The sequence below is a fragment of the Rhamphochromis longiceps genome, linkage group LG10, assembly GCF_057381845.1.
Source record: "Rhamphochromis longiceps isolate RC_006_pf linkage group LG10, R_longiceps_female_GT1.1, whole genome shotgun sequence".
NCBI lineage: Eukaryota > Metazoa > Chordata > Actinopteri > Cichliformes > Cichlidae > Rhamphochromis > Rhamphochromis longiceps.
Genome location: NC_140566.1, coordinates 13259343 through 13271397, shown reverse-complemented (window position 1 = coordinate 13271397; position 12055 = coordinate 13259343). Strand labels below are relative to the sequence as shown.

The 12055-nt window shown below is 41.7% G+C and overlaps 2 protein-coding genes across 2 annotated transcripts; one reads left to right on the top strand and one right to left on the bottom strand.

Annotated features, from left to right (window-relative positions):
* Positions 1–1589: 1589 nt before the first annotated feature.
* LOC146660401 (charged multivesicular body protein 1b) lies at positions 1590–5148 on the bottom strand. Its single transcript, XM_085420239.1, has 8 exons — positions 4992–5148; positions 3434–3531; positions 3196–3342; positions 3027–3095; positions 2835–2942; positions 2695–2738; positions 2466–2538; positions 1590–2306 (listed from the first exon to the last, which is right to left on the bottom strand). The coding sequence occupies exons 1-8, from the start codon at positions 5005–5007 to the stop codon at positions 2262–2264; spliced, it is 600 nt and encodes a 199-aa protein (XP_085276365.1). The 5' UTR covers positions 5008–5148; the 3' UTR covers positions 1590–2261.
* Positions 5149–5280: 132 nt separating this feature from the next.
* LOC146660400 (terminal nucleotidyltransferase 5D-like) lies at positions 5281–11794 on the top strand. Its single transcript, XM_085420238.1, has 2 exons — positions 5281–5863; positions 8324–11794. Exon 2 carries the CDS (start codon positions 8333–8335, stop codon positions 10646–10648), a length of 2316 nt encoding a protein of 771 aa, XP_085276364.1. The 5' UTR covers positions 5281–5863; positions 8324–8332; the 3' UTR covers positions 10649–11794.
* The last annotated feature ends 261 nt before the right edge of the window (positions 11795–12055 follow it).

Genomic DNA, 12055 nt, shown 5'->3' with positions numbered 1-12055 from the left:
ACATGACTCAGAGACCAAAGTAATGGCTGTAGGCGTGACTGGTTCTGGATTTTTGATTTATTTTGAAACCTATTACGTGAAGCATTACAACGCGCTTTTAATTTCGCTGTTTTGGAGCGTTTCTATCATGACATTGGGATCAAGGATTTCTCAGAAAAATTTGTGTCTATTATCATTCACACAATTATTTCCACTCACGCAAAAAGCGCTTCTTTAATTACATGATGCAGTTCCGCCTCTTGGCCACTAGAGGTCTGTTAGACACCCGTAGCCTCAATGTGCGTGAAGGAACAGATTTCAAAATAAAATATATCACGGCAAGCGTTTGAATATTCTTATGTTAAAATGTGATCTCAAAAACACTCACAGAGGTGTCACTTGTGTGTTTAAATGCTAGAATTCATTGTTGAGTATTTTGGCAAATGGCCTGTATTTGTATAGCACTTTACTTAGTCCCCAAGGACCCCAAAGCGCTTTACACAGTCATTCACCCATTCACACACTGGTGATGGCAGCTACACTGTAGCCACAGCTGCCCTGGGACGCACTGACAGAGGCGAGGCTGCCGGACACTGGCGCCACCGGGCCCTCTGACCACCACCAGTAGGTAACGGGTGAAGTGTCTTGCCCAAGGACACAACGACCGAAACTGTCGGAGCCGGGGCTCAAACCGGCAACCTTCCGATTACAAGACGAACTAACAATTCTTGAGCCACGATCGCCCCATTTTATCAGCTCTAATGGATAAACTGACACAAAGAAAAAACATTGTTGCCATTTTGATAGTTCAAAAACAAAACAATAGTAAATATAATAAATATAAAACTGCCCACATTGAGAATCCTGATTTACAGTTTTTTTATTGTGACTAACTAGAATAATGCCACTTTAAACTGTGGTAGTACATTTGTGATTTCTCAAACAGATTTGTTTATTTGCTCATTAGCCTTTGAATGTAAGACTTAAAGTATAGCGTCAGAAACACATCAGCCGCATAGCAATGACCGAATCTGTAAGAAGAAAGGATTAAATAAACTGGAACATTACATTTTTTGATCAGAAATTCATTATGCTCGTTCATGTAACACCACTGCACATAAATCTCTTGACATCTCTCAATAGCCATCTAAGGAGATTTTTCTTGTAGAGCCGTTTTAAAGTGGGGGGGTTTTCTGATCGTATCTGCATACAGTCCAAGTGAATATTCAAAAATAGAATGATTACTGAGGGGACAACAGACAGAGCAGCTAATTTGGACCACGTGTCTCTTTTAAGAGGAAAATTAAAGACTTGACTGGAAAGAAGAGGAAATCTGCATTTGGAAATCTCTCACAAAAGCAAGTCGAGACACTTTACCCACACCTGAGAAAACAGGTGTCATCCTTTACATATTCATAATGTGCTCAGTTTTTGTTTTTAATGGAAAAATAATTGGAAAGATTACCACTGGAAATTGCTTTTACGAGTATCTGCAGCAGCCCTAACCCTCAAAGCATGTGCGTACGTCTTAAAGTGGGCATTTCACTCCAAATGAAATATTCATAGTTAACAAAAGGAGGATGAATTGGTTTAATTAAAAAGCACAGAAATAAAAGTGTTATAAAATTTTATTGTTTGCTTACTGTTTATTTTCAGAACCCCTTTTCCAAATAATCAGCAAGATTATTGAAGACCAGAAAAACAAAACAAAAACAAAATCTCAGGCTAATCTTTCAGGAACCTCACACAAATAAAATAAAATAAATCAACAGAAGAAGTCAGTTCACCGATAACTGGGGAGGTCTTCCACTCTTTGATGTCAAGAAGACAGAAAGAAATGCATAAATGTTGTCTGCAATCATGGTATCACAAACAAAAATTGAATTCTATCCTCCAAAATTTTTTATCATTTCACCAAAACTATATGAAATTGGCCTATAATTTACAGGGTACTAACTGTCAAACTCCCACATCACATTTATGGACTTCTTAAATATACATATTTAACAATAATTATAAATTACTTCCTCTTTATTGGTAAATATATATATTCAAGAATTACATACAATTTCCATACCAAGTAAACCACTTTAATAACGTGATGTTATCATAAACATATCACCAACATGAGGAAAAGTGATACAATAGCCCCTCAAAGGAGACAGTAGATGTAAAAAGGAGAGAAGACATGATGGAAATAAAAAGGTGTTGGGGAGTTATATTCAGGTAGTGTACAGACGCTTTGGAGTCCTCTTCCAGCGCCATTCGACTGCAGTCATTCTTTACATCTGATCTCTAAGTTTAGCGAGCCTTTGAGACAGTTCGTCCTTTGGATATGAGAGTGAGAGAAAAGACAGCGATTAAATGAGGATGAAGACGAGACAGTTTTTGTTTGCTGGATCCACAAAGAACTTCTTCCTGTTTTGCTTCATCTATCTGAGTTTTGCAAATGTGTTAGTAACAACTATGATGTAATGTGTGTGTACCTGTTCTGCAGAGGCCACACTGGTACCCACTGATCCCGTCTGTCCTTGAGGGAGCTCCATGTTCAGATCCAACCTAAGCAAGAGGCGGACATGGGAAGTGTACATTTTTAAACCAAAATGAAATATCTACTCTTTCATAACGCCCTGTAACACATCCGATCATATCTATGTCTCTACGTCACACACTGGCCCACGTGATCAGATATTTCACAAACAGTGAAAATGTTACCCTGCTTCATCAGCCATTTCGTGCAGCAACGACTCCACTTGATTCTGAAACACACATGACACAGCAGGTTTCACCTTCGAGTCTTTAACGGCCTGACAGCGTGAAAGAATATAAGAATAAACCGGCACGGCGTGGGGTACCTGTGGTGTTGTGAGAGTTGTCGTGCTGCTCATCGTATCCTCCATCTGGGCTGTCTGAACATCCAGTGTCTCAAACTGGTGTTCAAATTTATCCATGAGAGCAGAAATCTTAAAACAAGCATTGACGATGTGTTTTAATCGGTTCTTTCTTACTAAAATCATCACATTATATCCACATGTAGACTGTTGTACCTTTTCCAGATTCATACTCTTCAATGTGGCGTCCATGCCTTTCACCACTCCAGCCATTGATTTTGTGACCTGAGATAGAAAAACACCACATCAGTCAAATAGCCACAAACAGAGCTCAAACTGAAATGTTGTCTTCAGCCTCTAACTGATCTTTCTAGGACTACAGCACCTGGTTCATTGTGACTGCAGTTTGGACCCTCGCTGCCACAGCATCTACCCGAGCGCTCATCCGCAGGAAGTTCACAGACTGGTTCTTCTGTCTGATGGCGTTTTCTGCATGAATTCTTGCCACTTCCATGTTTCCTTTCTGGATGGCCTGTGGGGTGGCAGACAAAAATAATGGTTCAGTAAAATCTTGAGCAGTCTTTCATGAACTGATGAATGGATTCTGAGTCATCGCTGCTTACCTTCTTGACTTTAGCCTTCTCTAATTTTTCCTCTTTGTCACATTTCTTGGAATTTCTTTGGAGTTCTTTGGCAGCAAACTTTAGATTGAAGAGATTTTCTGGTACAACAAGTTAAAGAAGAACAAAGCCCAAATACAAAGCCCAAAGACCAAAATCTGTACACCTCCGTCTTCTCACATAAGTTTGGCCTAAACTAAAACTCTGTAATAATTATTGGAAAAGGAGACAGTTCATAAAGAGACAAAGATTTTAAATCTGGTATCAGGTGATAGTTCTCATTATTTATTTATTTTTTAACCACGATCTGATGCATTTAAACCACTACAGGAAGATAAAAATTAAATGTATCTCCTTGAATTTCAAGCTAAATAAATGATCACAAAATGTGAAATAAACTTGAAGCTGGTGCTCTGATGTCATGGGAATACTGTGAAACTAAACACTCCAGCAAAAAATACACTCAAACATAGATGTGCAAGCAGAAATTTGATATCAAGGAGAATATGTCTTAAACACAAGTGTTGCCAGGGCGCGTTGTTATCCAGTTCTGAACCCTATACTTTAGTAGAAGATATAAATACAAACTTAGCATTTCAGTCAGTCTATTCTAGATAAGGATTGCGTAATTCTGACCCATATTAGTCAGACTCAGATAACAAAGGTCTGACATCATCACGTGACTTTTGGATGGAGAGACTTGCTACAAAAAAAATGTCTGTCACACCTTTGAGCCACACAACAATGGTTTGTGTATCTATTTTCTCAGCTTGAATAGAGTCATGTGGGCAAAAAGCAGAGTTGCACCAACAGACTGAAGAAACAGCATCACCACTGCATGATCTGTCCACAAGAGAGCACTGACAAGTTCATTTTCCATCCTGTTTACTACCCGTGTTAGTTACAATTCTTTTTAATCAAAGTCTATTCAAATGGATTATCTTTAAGATTTACTGTTTATTAAAAAAAATACTATTAGTCAGCTGGATTTTAAAACCCATAATAACAATGTCAATACAGCCCTTAAAATTCCAATGTCAGTCTGAATAACATTTACATTTAAAAAAGTCTGAGATTTGTTCTCATGAGTTATACTGTGACAGACACGGGTTACAAAACAGGCATTTTTTGGAGTTTTCTAATAATTTGCCTATGTTTGTATGGCTCCCGGAAACCACCGCCGCGCTGTGTTCAACAACACACATCCACCTTGTTCCTTTATTATGATTCGGAGTGCTAGCTAACACCCAAACTTCACGGGAAACTACCGAGCGCCAGCTGCTTTATTTACACCCATTAGCAGTGTAAGCTCTTAAGGCCTTCAGCCCAGCTCGGTCGCCGTGTTACGACGCCTATACAGACTATGAAAGGTTCAGGTTATTCGGTAAGGCGTTACCTGTGTCTCCGCTCAATATCAAACATGTTCCGCGACGCTTCAGACATCTGTCGCACATTAATCTCAGCAGTCTCGTCAAAAACCACCGTGTTGTGTTCGCCCGTTTAGCTCGGCGTTAACATTACACCAAGTGACTCTCTCTCACCGCTCTTTTTAAAAGGATACTTTCCATGCTGGGCATCTTGAGGCCGTTCTTTTAAAATCCAACAGTTACACAATAAAATCAACACACAAAAAAGTTGCTAAATATAACAAAACTTCCCAGTAAAACTTCACCTTTTCAGGTTTCGGTCCTCGTCTTCTTCCGCACTTCCTGATGTCTGATCAAAATATGGACGACGTCAGTGTCACGTGGTGACGGTATTCCATTCAGACGTCACGAAGGAGCGGCTAGCCCCCCTCCTCCACCCGAAATGTGAATGAGAATAAAAAAATAAAAAAAAGAAATAAATAAATAAAACTAACGTTAAAACACCGCAGTTTTTTCTACGAGTAAACTCCGGCTGAGCACAGTGACCGAGTGAGCACAGACTGATAAAAGTGGACGTGGCGTTGTACCCGGCGGAGTGCCGGTGGGAGGTAAAAGCGGTTGATTGATGATTAGATTTACGGTGTGGATCACGGCTGGGAGAGAGGATGACTCACTCCGTCTGATGTGATGTTCACCCCGCAACAGCTCGGCAGTGCGGTGGCACGCCGGTAGTTCAGCCTGACAGGTCGGTGTGCTCTGCCGTTACAAGCCAAACTTTACCAAACACTTCAGATGCGTTTGGAGGGCGCTCAGATACGTTCTTTGTTTCAAACTTGAGTGGTTGTCACTTGCAGTTAAGGAAGACACCGAGCGTCGTGATTTACCGTAAATTTCGTGACGCCTGATTGCCATGGAAACAGGGCTCCTGCGCTGAGAGGAAAGTGTCCGCGTTATAACTTCAGCTTCAGCATCAACCTTTCCAACGAGGTCGCATAAACCTGTTGGATACTTCACAGTTTTCATTTTTCTTGTCTCTGCCCTGGCTTTACTTTCCACCACGAAGCAGGTGAGTTTTTATTTGTATTTTGTAAACGCATAATTATCTCTTCTGCTGGCACAACGCAGTAAATGCACCCTTTTTTCTCCTTCCTTCAGCATATTGCTCAGTTTCAGCCAAAAAAAAGCAAACAAAGAAACAAAGATTGGCCTGTTTATTTACTTACACTGTCTGTCAACTTGTCAACTAGTAGCTTCTAAATGGAGCGGAAAATCCAGATGTTGGTCACATCTGGAACTAATCTGTGATACATTTTAAGTTCCGAGGACAACACGTTGCTCTGTGGTTGAAACATTAAAGAGCAAAATGTTGTTGATCCAAGCAGAAATGCCCACCACCAGCCTTTTGTGTGTCCCCACATCACGATCACCATCTGTGTGCTCAGTATTGTGGGGTGGACTATGCTTCAATCCATTCACAAGCTTCCCTGCCTAAATATTTCAAGAGTTTCACAGCCATAATGCCACCGCAAGTGGTGCATTTGGTGTCGTGGTGGTTTTGTTTTGTTTTTTTGCGCACAGAGAGACAATCCAGGAGAGCCAACGTGTGATGCTTCATTCAGTGGCTGTATGAGTCATATAGTCTTATCTATAAAGAAGCCAAGTGGCAGAGGAGCAGTCCTGCTGCAGGACCGAGTTGATATAACCCCTGAGATTCACTAGAGGCTGCTGTGGGCCATGCTTCCCTGTGCCCCGAGTTGCTGCCACTGACTGCATTTTGCATTGATGACCGTCAAATACTAACACAGGATAGAGGATGCAGAAGGCAGGTCACACGCTGTGCGCAGCACAGTTGATTGAGTGCTGTTTACAGTACGTCACAGGGCCGTGAAAACCATGTGAATGAAATCGGTACAATTTGCGTCTCAGTTTGCATTTTTAAAAATGGGGTTAAAACATTTTCACAGGTATTTTCATTAAGCTTTAGCCACTATGCTCATATTTGATGTAACACGTTAAAATTGAACCATTCCCTTTTCTTTGATCTTTATATAAACTATATATGATGAGCTATTATGGAGGAGTATCGCATGAAAAATATTCTTAGAACAGCACACTTTTGATTTTAATTGAATCTGACCTGAAAGTTGATGAAATTTATTTATCAAGTTATGCAGATTTAAACATTAGATTTCAAACACTGCTCGTTTCATTTTGATTACCAGCTTATGCTGGTAGTATATAATAAGCTAAATGCACCTATTTCTTAGGTACATTTACAGATACACACATAAGTGGAGCTCTTCTCTGTGGTGTGTGTTCGGTAACAGGCTAAAATCTGACATTTGTCTCTGTACAGAGTGAGTCAGCGTGCATTAATGATGACGTAGACCACCTTCCCCCCACTCTAACTCATTTCCCCTTTACCCCCTTCTTAATTTAAAGATTTTAACAAAAACTATGTCAGATACAATTTGTTGTGACATTAAAAGACCAGGAACATTTACGCCATGCTGTATATTTGCAGAAAGATGTAGTCTGGGGGTATTAACCGCAACCCTGTTTTTATTATGCATGACTCCCTCTGATACCTTTTGACATAGAGGTGCAAGCCAAACAGACAAATCCAGCTTGCCTTATACAGACCGACCAGGTTCTGTAGTTGCTAAGTTTAATTTCTTCCCTGATTACCTGTCAGCTGCTGAATGACAGACAGGTGAGTCACCTGTAACTAGGACATGTAATCATGGAAGAAATTCAACAAACTTGATTACTGAATATTTATCCAATGTGACCAACAAGTAAAATGGTGTGAAAGGCAGCTGGCAGTGTCCATGGCTGGCAGAGAAAAAGCCCCAGTTCAGTGTGGGAGGGGTCGTAAAGTAGAAACAATGTTACATATTTGGCCTGTGCATTTGATTAGCTGATGTACATGGTCTTAGTTTTATGGTCTGTGGCAGACATTCTGACGCGATCTTATAAGAACATATTTTTATTACATTTGTTGGATTACTGGGAAAATATAATTTGTTACTGTGCGTCATCAGTGGCTTATGTTTAAGCCCTTACTGTGCCACTTATTTGACTTTGCCATATGTTACGATTCTGTTGCCATCTAGTGGCAAAACACCAGGCAAGCTAATCACCGAGATATCCTCAATCCTCAGAGCTGCCCATTATTCCTAATGCTGAATTGCTGAATTTCAAATCCAACTAATAAACAATTGCAGTCAGAGAGGAATGAGGGTGGCAAAAGACTTTAGCTCATATATGCATTTTTGTTTGACTGCATTTTTGACACAATACTTTACAGAGGAGAGAAAAACAAAGGGGCAAAAGCCAAGTCTACAAAACCTTTCTTTTCGCACACTCTCTTGCAAAGGCTCAGCGCTAGTGGCTTATCCAGCTCTATGCAAAAGTGCATTTTTTCCACAGGATGTTATGCTTTCTGATCTCTTTTCCTGCTCCATGCGTTCCCTTGCCAGTGTAAGATGTTAGTCGTAATGTGATGCAAAACTCTGTTTCACAGGTGAAGACGATGGAGCTTCAAACAGAGAAGAGGTTCCACAACCTAACCCTGGAGCAAGTTCAGGCTCTTGACAAAGTTTTGACTGAGGTAATCCCCATCCATGGGCGAGGTAATTTTCCTACACTGCAAGTGAGAGCGAAAGACATCATTCGTGTAGTGAAGGACCGTCTGGTTGAAAGGAACATTCAGGTTAAAGATATACGCCTCAACGGCATGACTGCCAGCCACATCCTCGTTAAAGACAACGGGCTTGGCTACAAAGACTTAGACATCATTTTTGGAGTGGAGCTTCCGAGGCAGGAAGACTTCCATGTTATTAAGGAGGTGGTGCTGGGGAGCCTACGAGACCTTCTCCCTTCTGGGGTTAACCGACGTAAGATCACCTGTCTGACAATGAAGGAAGCCTATGTGCAAAAGATGGTGAAAGTTTTCAATGAGCATGATAGATGGAGCCTTATCTCGCTTTCTAACAACAGGGCTAAAACTGTGGGGCTCCGATTTGTTAGTTCCCTCAGACGACAGTTTGAGTTCAGTGTGGACTCCTTCCAGATTATATTAGATCGTATGCTCCAGTCTTACTGGGGGAACGAAAGGAAACAAGAATGGAAGTTGGCACTGACTGCTGGGCCTTCATCTAAAAAGGACGATGACGATGAAAGCAAAGGACAAGAGAAGCCGAGCATTCCTCAGGAGGTTGAACATGATATGAAAGAAGATTCTGCAGTGGTGACTAGCACAGAAAGTCCGTGCCAGGATGAAGGTGTTTCTCCACTCGAGGAAGAGCTTCGTCAAGAAGAGGTCGAGAGTGTAGACGAAAAGCCCGAGGTGCAGCAGGTGCTGGAACCGGAGAGCATAAGCTTACAACAGGAGAAAGAGGAAGTGGAGGGCATTGAGGATGTACAATCAGAGGAGGAAATTGTGTTTGAGATGTGTGAGAAAAAAGGAGAAGAGAAAGAACAGTTTGAAATCAATTATCCTGTAGTTGCATCGCCCAAAACTTTATTTTCAGATGTTGGGGATCCTCTGATGACACATGCATGTTTAACCCTACAGAGTAATGACGAAAAATACGAGGCACAAGCTTCCCAGCCTGTAGTGTGCACATCACATACAGAAAAACCAGCTCCACAGGATTTAAGTCATCGTGAAGAAAAGTTCAACGTAGACTCTGTAAGCTGCAGGACTGATTCTACCCCAAACCCGCAAGATTCAAATCTTGAGTTTTCCTTTCCTCCCCCAGCTAAAAAATCTTGCAGCACATCAGCGGACATTGTGCCGGATTACTGCCCCTCGCCGAAATTACAAAGAAAAATGTCACGGAAGTTGATTAGTAAGCCTGAAAAATGGTCTTTACTAACCGATCTGTCAGACCTCACCACACAGCTGTTTCCACCCATAGAGCTACCAAAACAACTTCAGCCGAAACCTGCTGTGCTGGAGAGTTCTCAAGTTCACAGTTCAAACATACCAAGCTGTCAGACGGAGAACTCGGAGGGTACAGATGTACTTACAGTTCCCACACACAGTACAGTCAGTACACCGCAGGATGGGACTTGCTCCAGAGAAACTTTAGAACAAACTGTTAAGCCAAAACACTCAAAGGAGCCTCCTGATTCAGAGCCTCAAAGCAACTCATGTGCAGCAGGTGTGGTCTCACAGCCTCAGGTATATGAGCATAAACCGGAGCTGGCAGACGCCGTCCCAAACAGCTGTGAGTCAAGCTCATGGCTTGGGGAAGCAGGAGAGCCCACCATCACTGTTGAAGCTGAGTGCATGTACGGAGACTTTGATCAGGCTATGGATCATCTTCGAAACCGCCTCATTGCCACCCACAACCCAGAGGAGATCCGCGGTGGGGGATTGCTAAAATACAGCGACCTGCTAGTGAGGAACTTCCGGCCAGCCAGCGAGACAGAGATAAAGTCCCTGGAGCGATACATGTGCTCCCGCTTCTTCATCGACTTTCCTGACGTAGGCGAGCAGCAGCGGAAGATTGAGGCCTACTTGCAGTGCCATTTCATCGGCAGCGAGGAGACTAGTAAGTATGACTATTTGATGACCCTGCGGCGCGTGATAGATGAGAGCACGGTGTGTTTGATGGGACATGAGAGGAGGCAGACCCTCAACATGATCACAGTGCTGGCTCTAAGGGTGCTGGGCGAGCAAAACGCCATCCCCAACACGGCCAACGTTACCTGCTTCTACCAGCCGGCTCCATACATGACAGAACCCATTTACAACAGCTACTTCATCACTCAGGCCCAGCCGCCTCTGGTCTACCACCCGTACCCTTTACATGTCCACATGCAGACTGGTCTGGTGTAGCAACGTTGATGTGCCAACAGGGAGGCATGCGAGCTGCTTTCAGCATGGTGCTCTGCAAGCAGAAGCACAAATGCAAGTTTTAGCAACAAAAAACAACCACGGGCGCAGTGGTGTTTAATGTTTTGAAATCCCTCCTGCTTATGACATGAAAGGCAATGAAAGGTCAGAACTGCAAGTGGTCTGGGATCAAAGCACGTCACCCTTTCAAGATGAACACTTTTGACAAAGGAAAGAAACGCAAGGAACCCACTTTTCAGAGAGCTTGTGATGAGGATCGTATTGAAGCCGAGGGACTTTATTTGTGGCAGCTTCAGCTGCGTTTCGGTGGAGCTCTGAACTGATCATCATCCCGTGATGAGAACATCGTAGTGTGATACTTTCCTTATGGTTCGATAAACCTCTCTAACAATTAAACAAAATACACCTGTTGGCAACAGAAATCCTAGTTTGAGTAAAGCTTGGGTCATGGTAATTTCTCAAGGGTTAAATCTCCCATATAGGTGTTTTGTAAGTCAACAGCCTTCGTAGAGTAAAGTCAAACGTGTGGTTATAACTCTGTATTCACTGTAGAGGAATAGGACTGCATTTACTAAAAGAAAACCTTAGACGAAATCTCTTGTGGTGTTTCCATAATCTTGGTGCCAAGTTCTGTGTTTTTGTGAGTGTAAACATCATTTCAGAGAGCTGAAAAGTTTAGTGCCATTAGGGACTGTGTGAACATTATTGGGTTGATAAGGGGGCCTTTGTAGAAATACACACAAAAAAAGACCTTCTACATCAAAGCCCTTGTAAGTGTAAATCATACTCTTAGAAAAACAAGAAAGCATCAGAGTTTTTGTTTGGAGAAGACTTCTCTTTAATTATGAAATGAAAACTTTCACGCTAGCTTCAGATTAAAGAGTTGGCACACAAAAAAAGACAAAATTGAGTTAATTAGGACATCCGTCAATAAATATCAGGCACAATAATGTGTCATAGTTGGCAAAAACTGAGAAAAAGACCAGCATATTTTTTGGGTGACAGATGGAATTTGGTTGGTAATTACCCTGTAGATTGTCATATGTTTTGGCCCGGTTATAGCTGGTCCATAATCTCCTAATGAAACACAGTGAACATCTTATCCGAGAAAAATATTGTTTCACTGAGGGTGTGTGGAATAGCAACAAAAAGGTCAAACAAACAGCTTTTGATGGCTGTGTTGCTAAATCCTGACAAGTAAACACACCATAACAACTTGCCAACCACTCCATACTTTACAGGAAGGTCAAAAAAGTACAACAAAGACTATATAATCTCTTAATATGTGGGTATTCATGTACAATCTCAATTTTGAAAAAGTTTAGACGCTGGGTAAAATGTGAATAAAAATAGAATGCAGTGATTTGCGAATCTCATAAAGCATTTGTT

Bases quoted from the DNA above. Each gene is read 5' to 3' on its own strand.
- LOC146660401 (XM_085420239.1), bottom strand. The intron at 3,343-3,433 runs GTAAGCAGCGAT...GCCACCCCACAG, and splicing joins AGAAGGCTAAAGTCAAGAAG to GCCATCCAGAAAGGAAACAT. The intron at 2,943-3,026 runs GTACAACAGTCT...GCTTGTTTTAAG, and splicing joins AGAGTATGAATCTGGAAAAG to ATTTCTGCTCTCATGGATAA.
- LOC146660400 (XM_085420238.1), top strand. From the start codon at position 8,333: ATGGAGCTTCAAACAGAGAAGAGGTTCCACAACCTAACCCTGGAGCAA.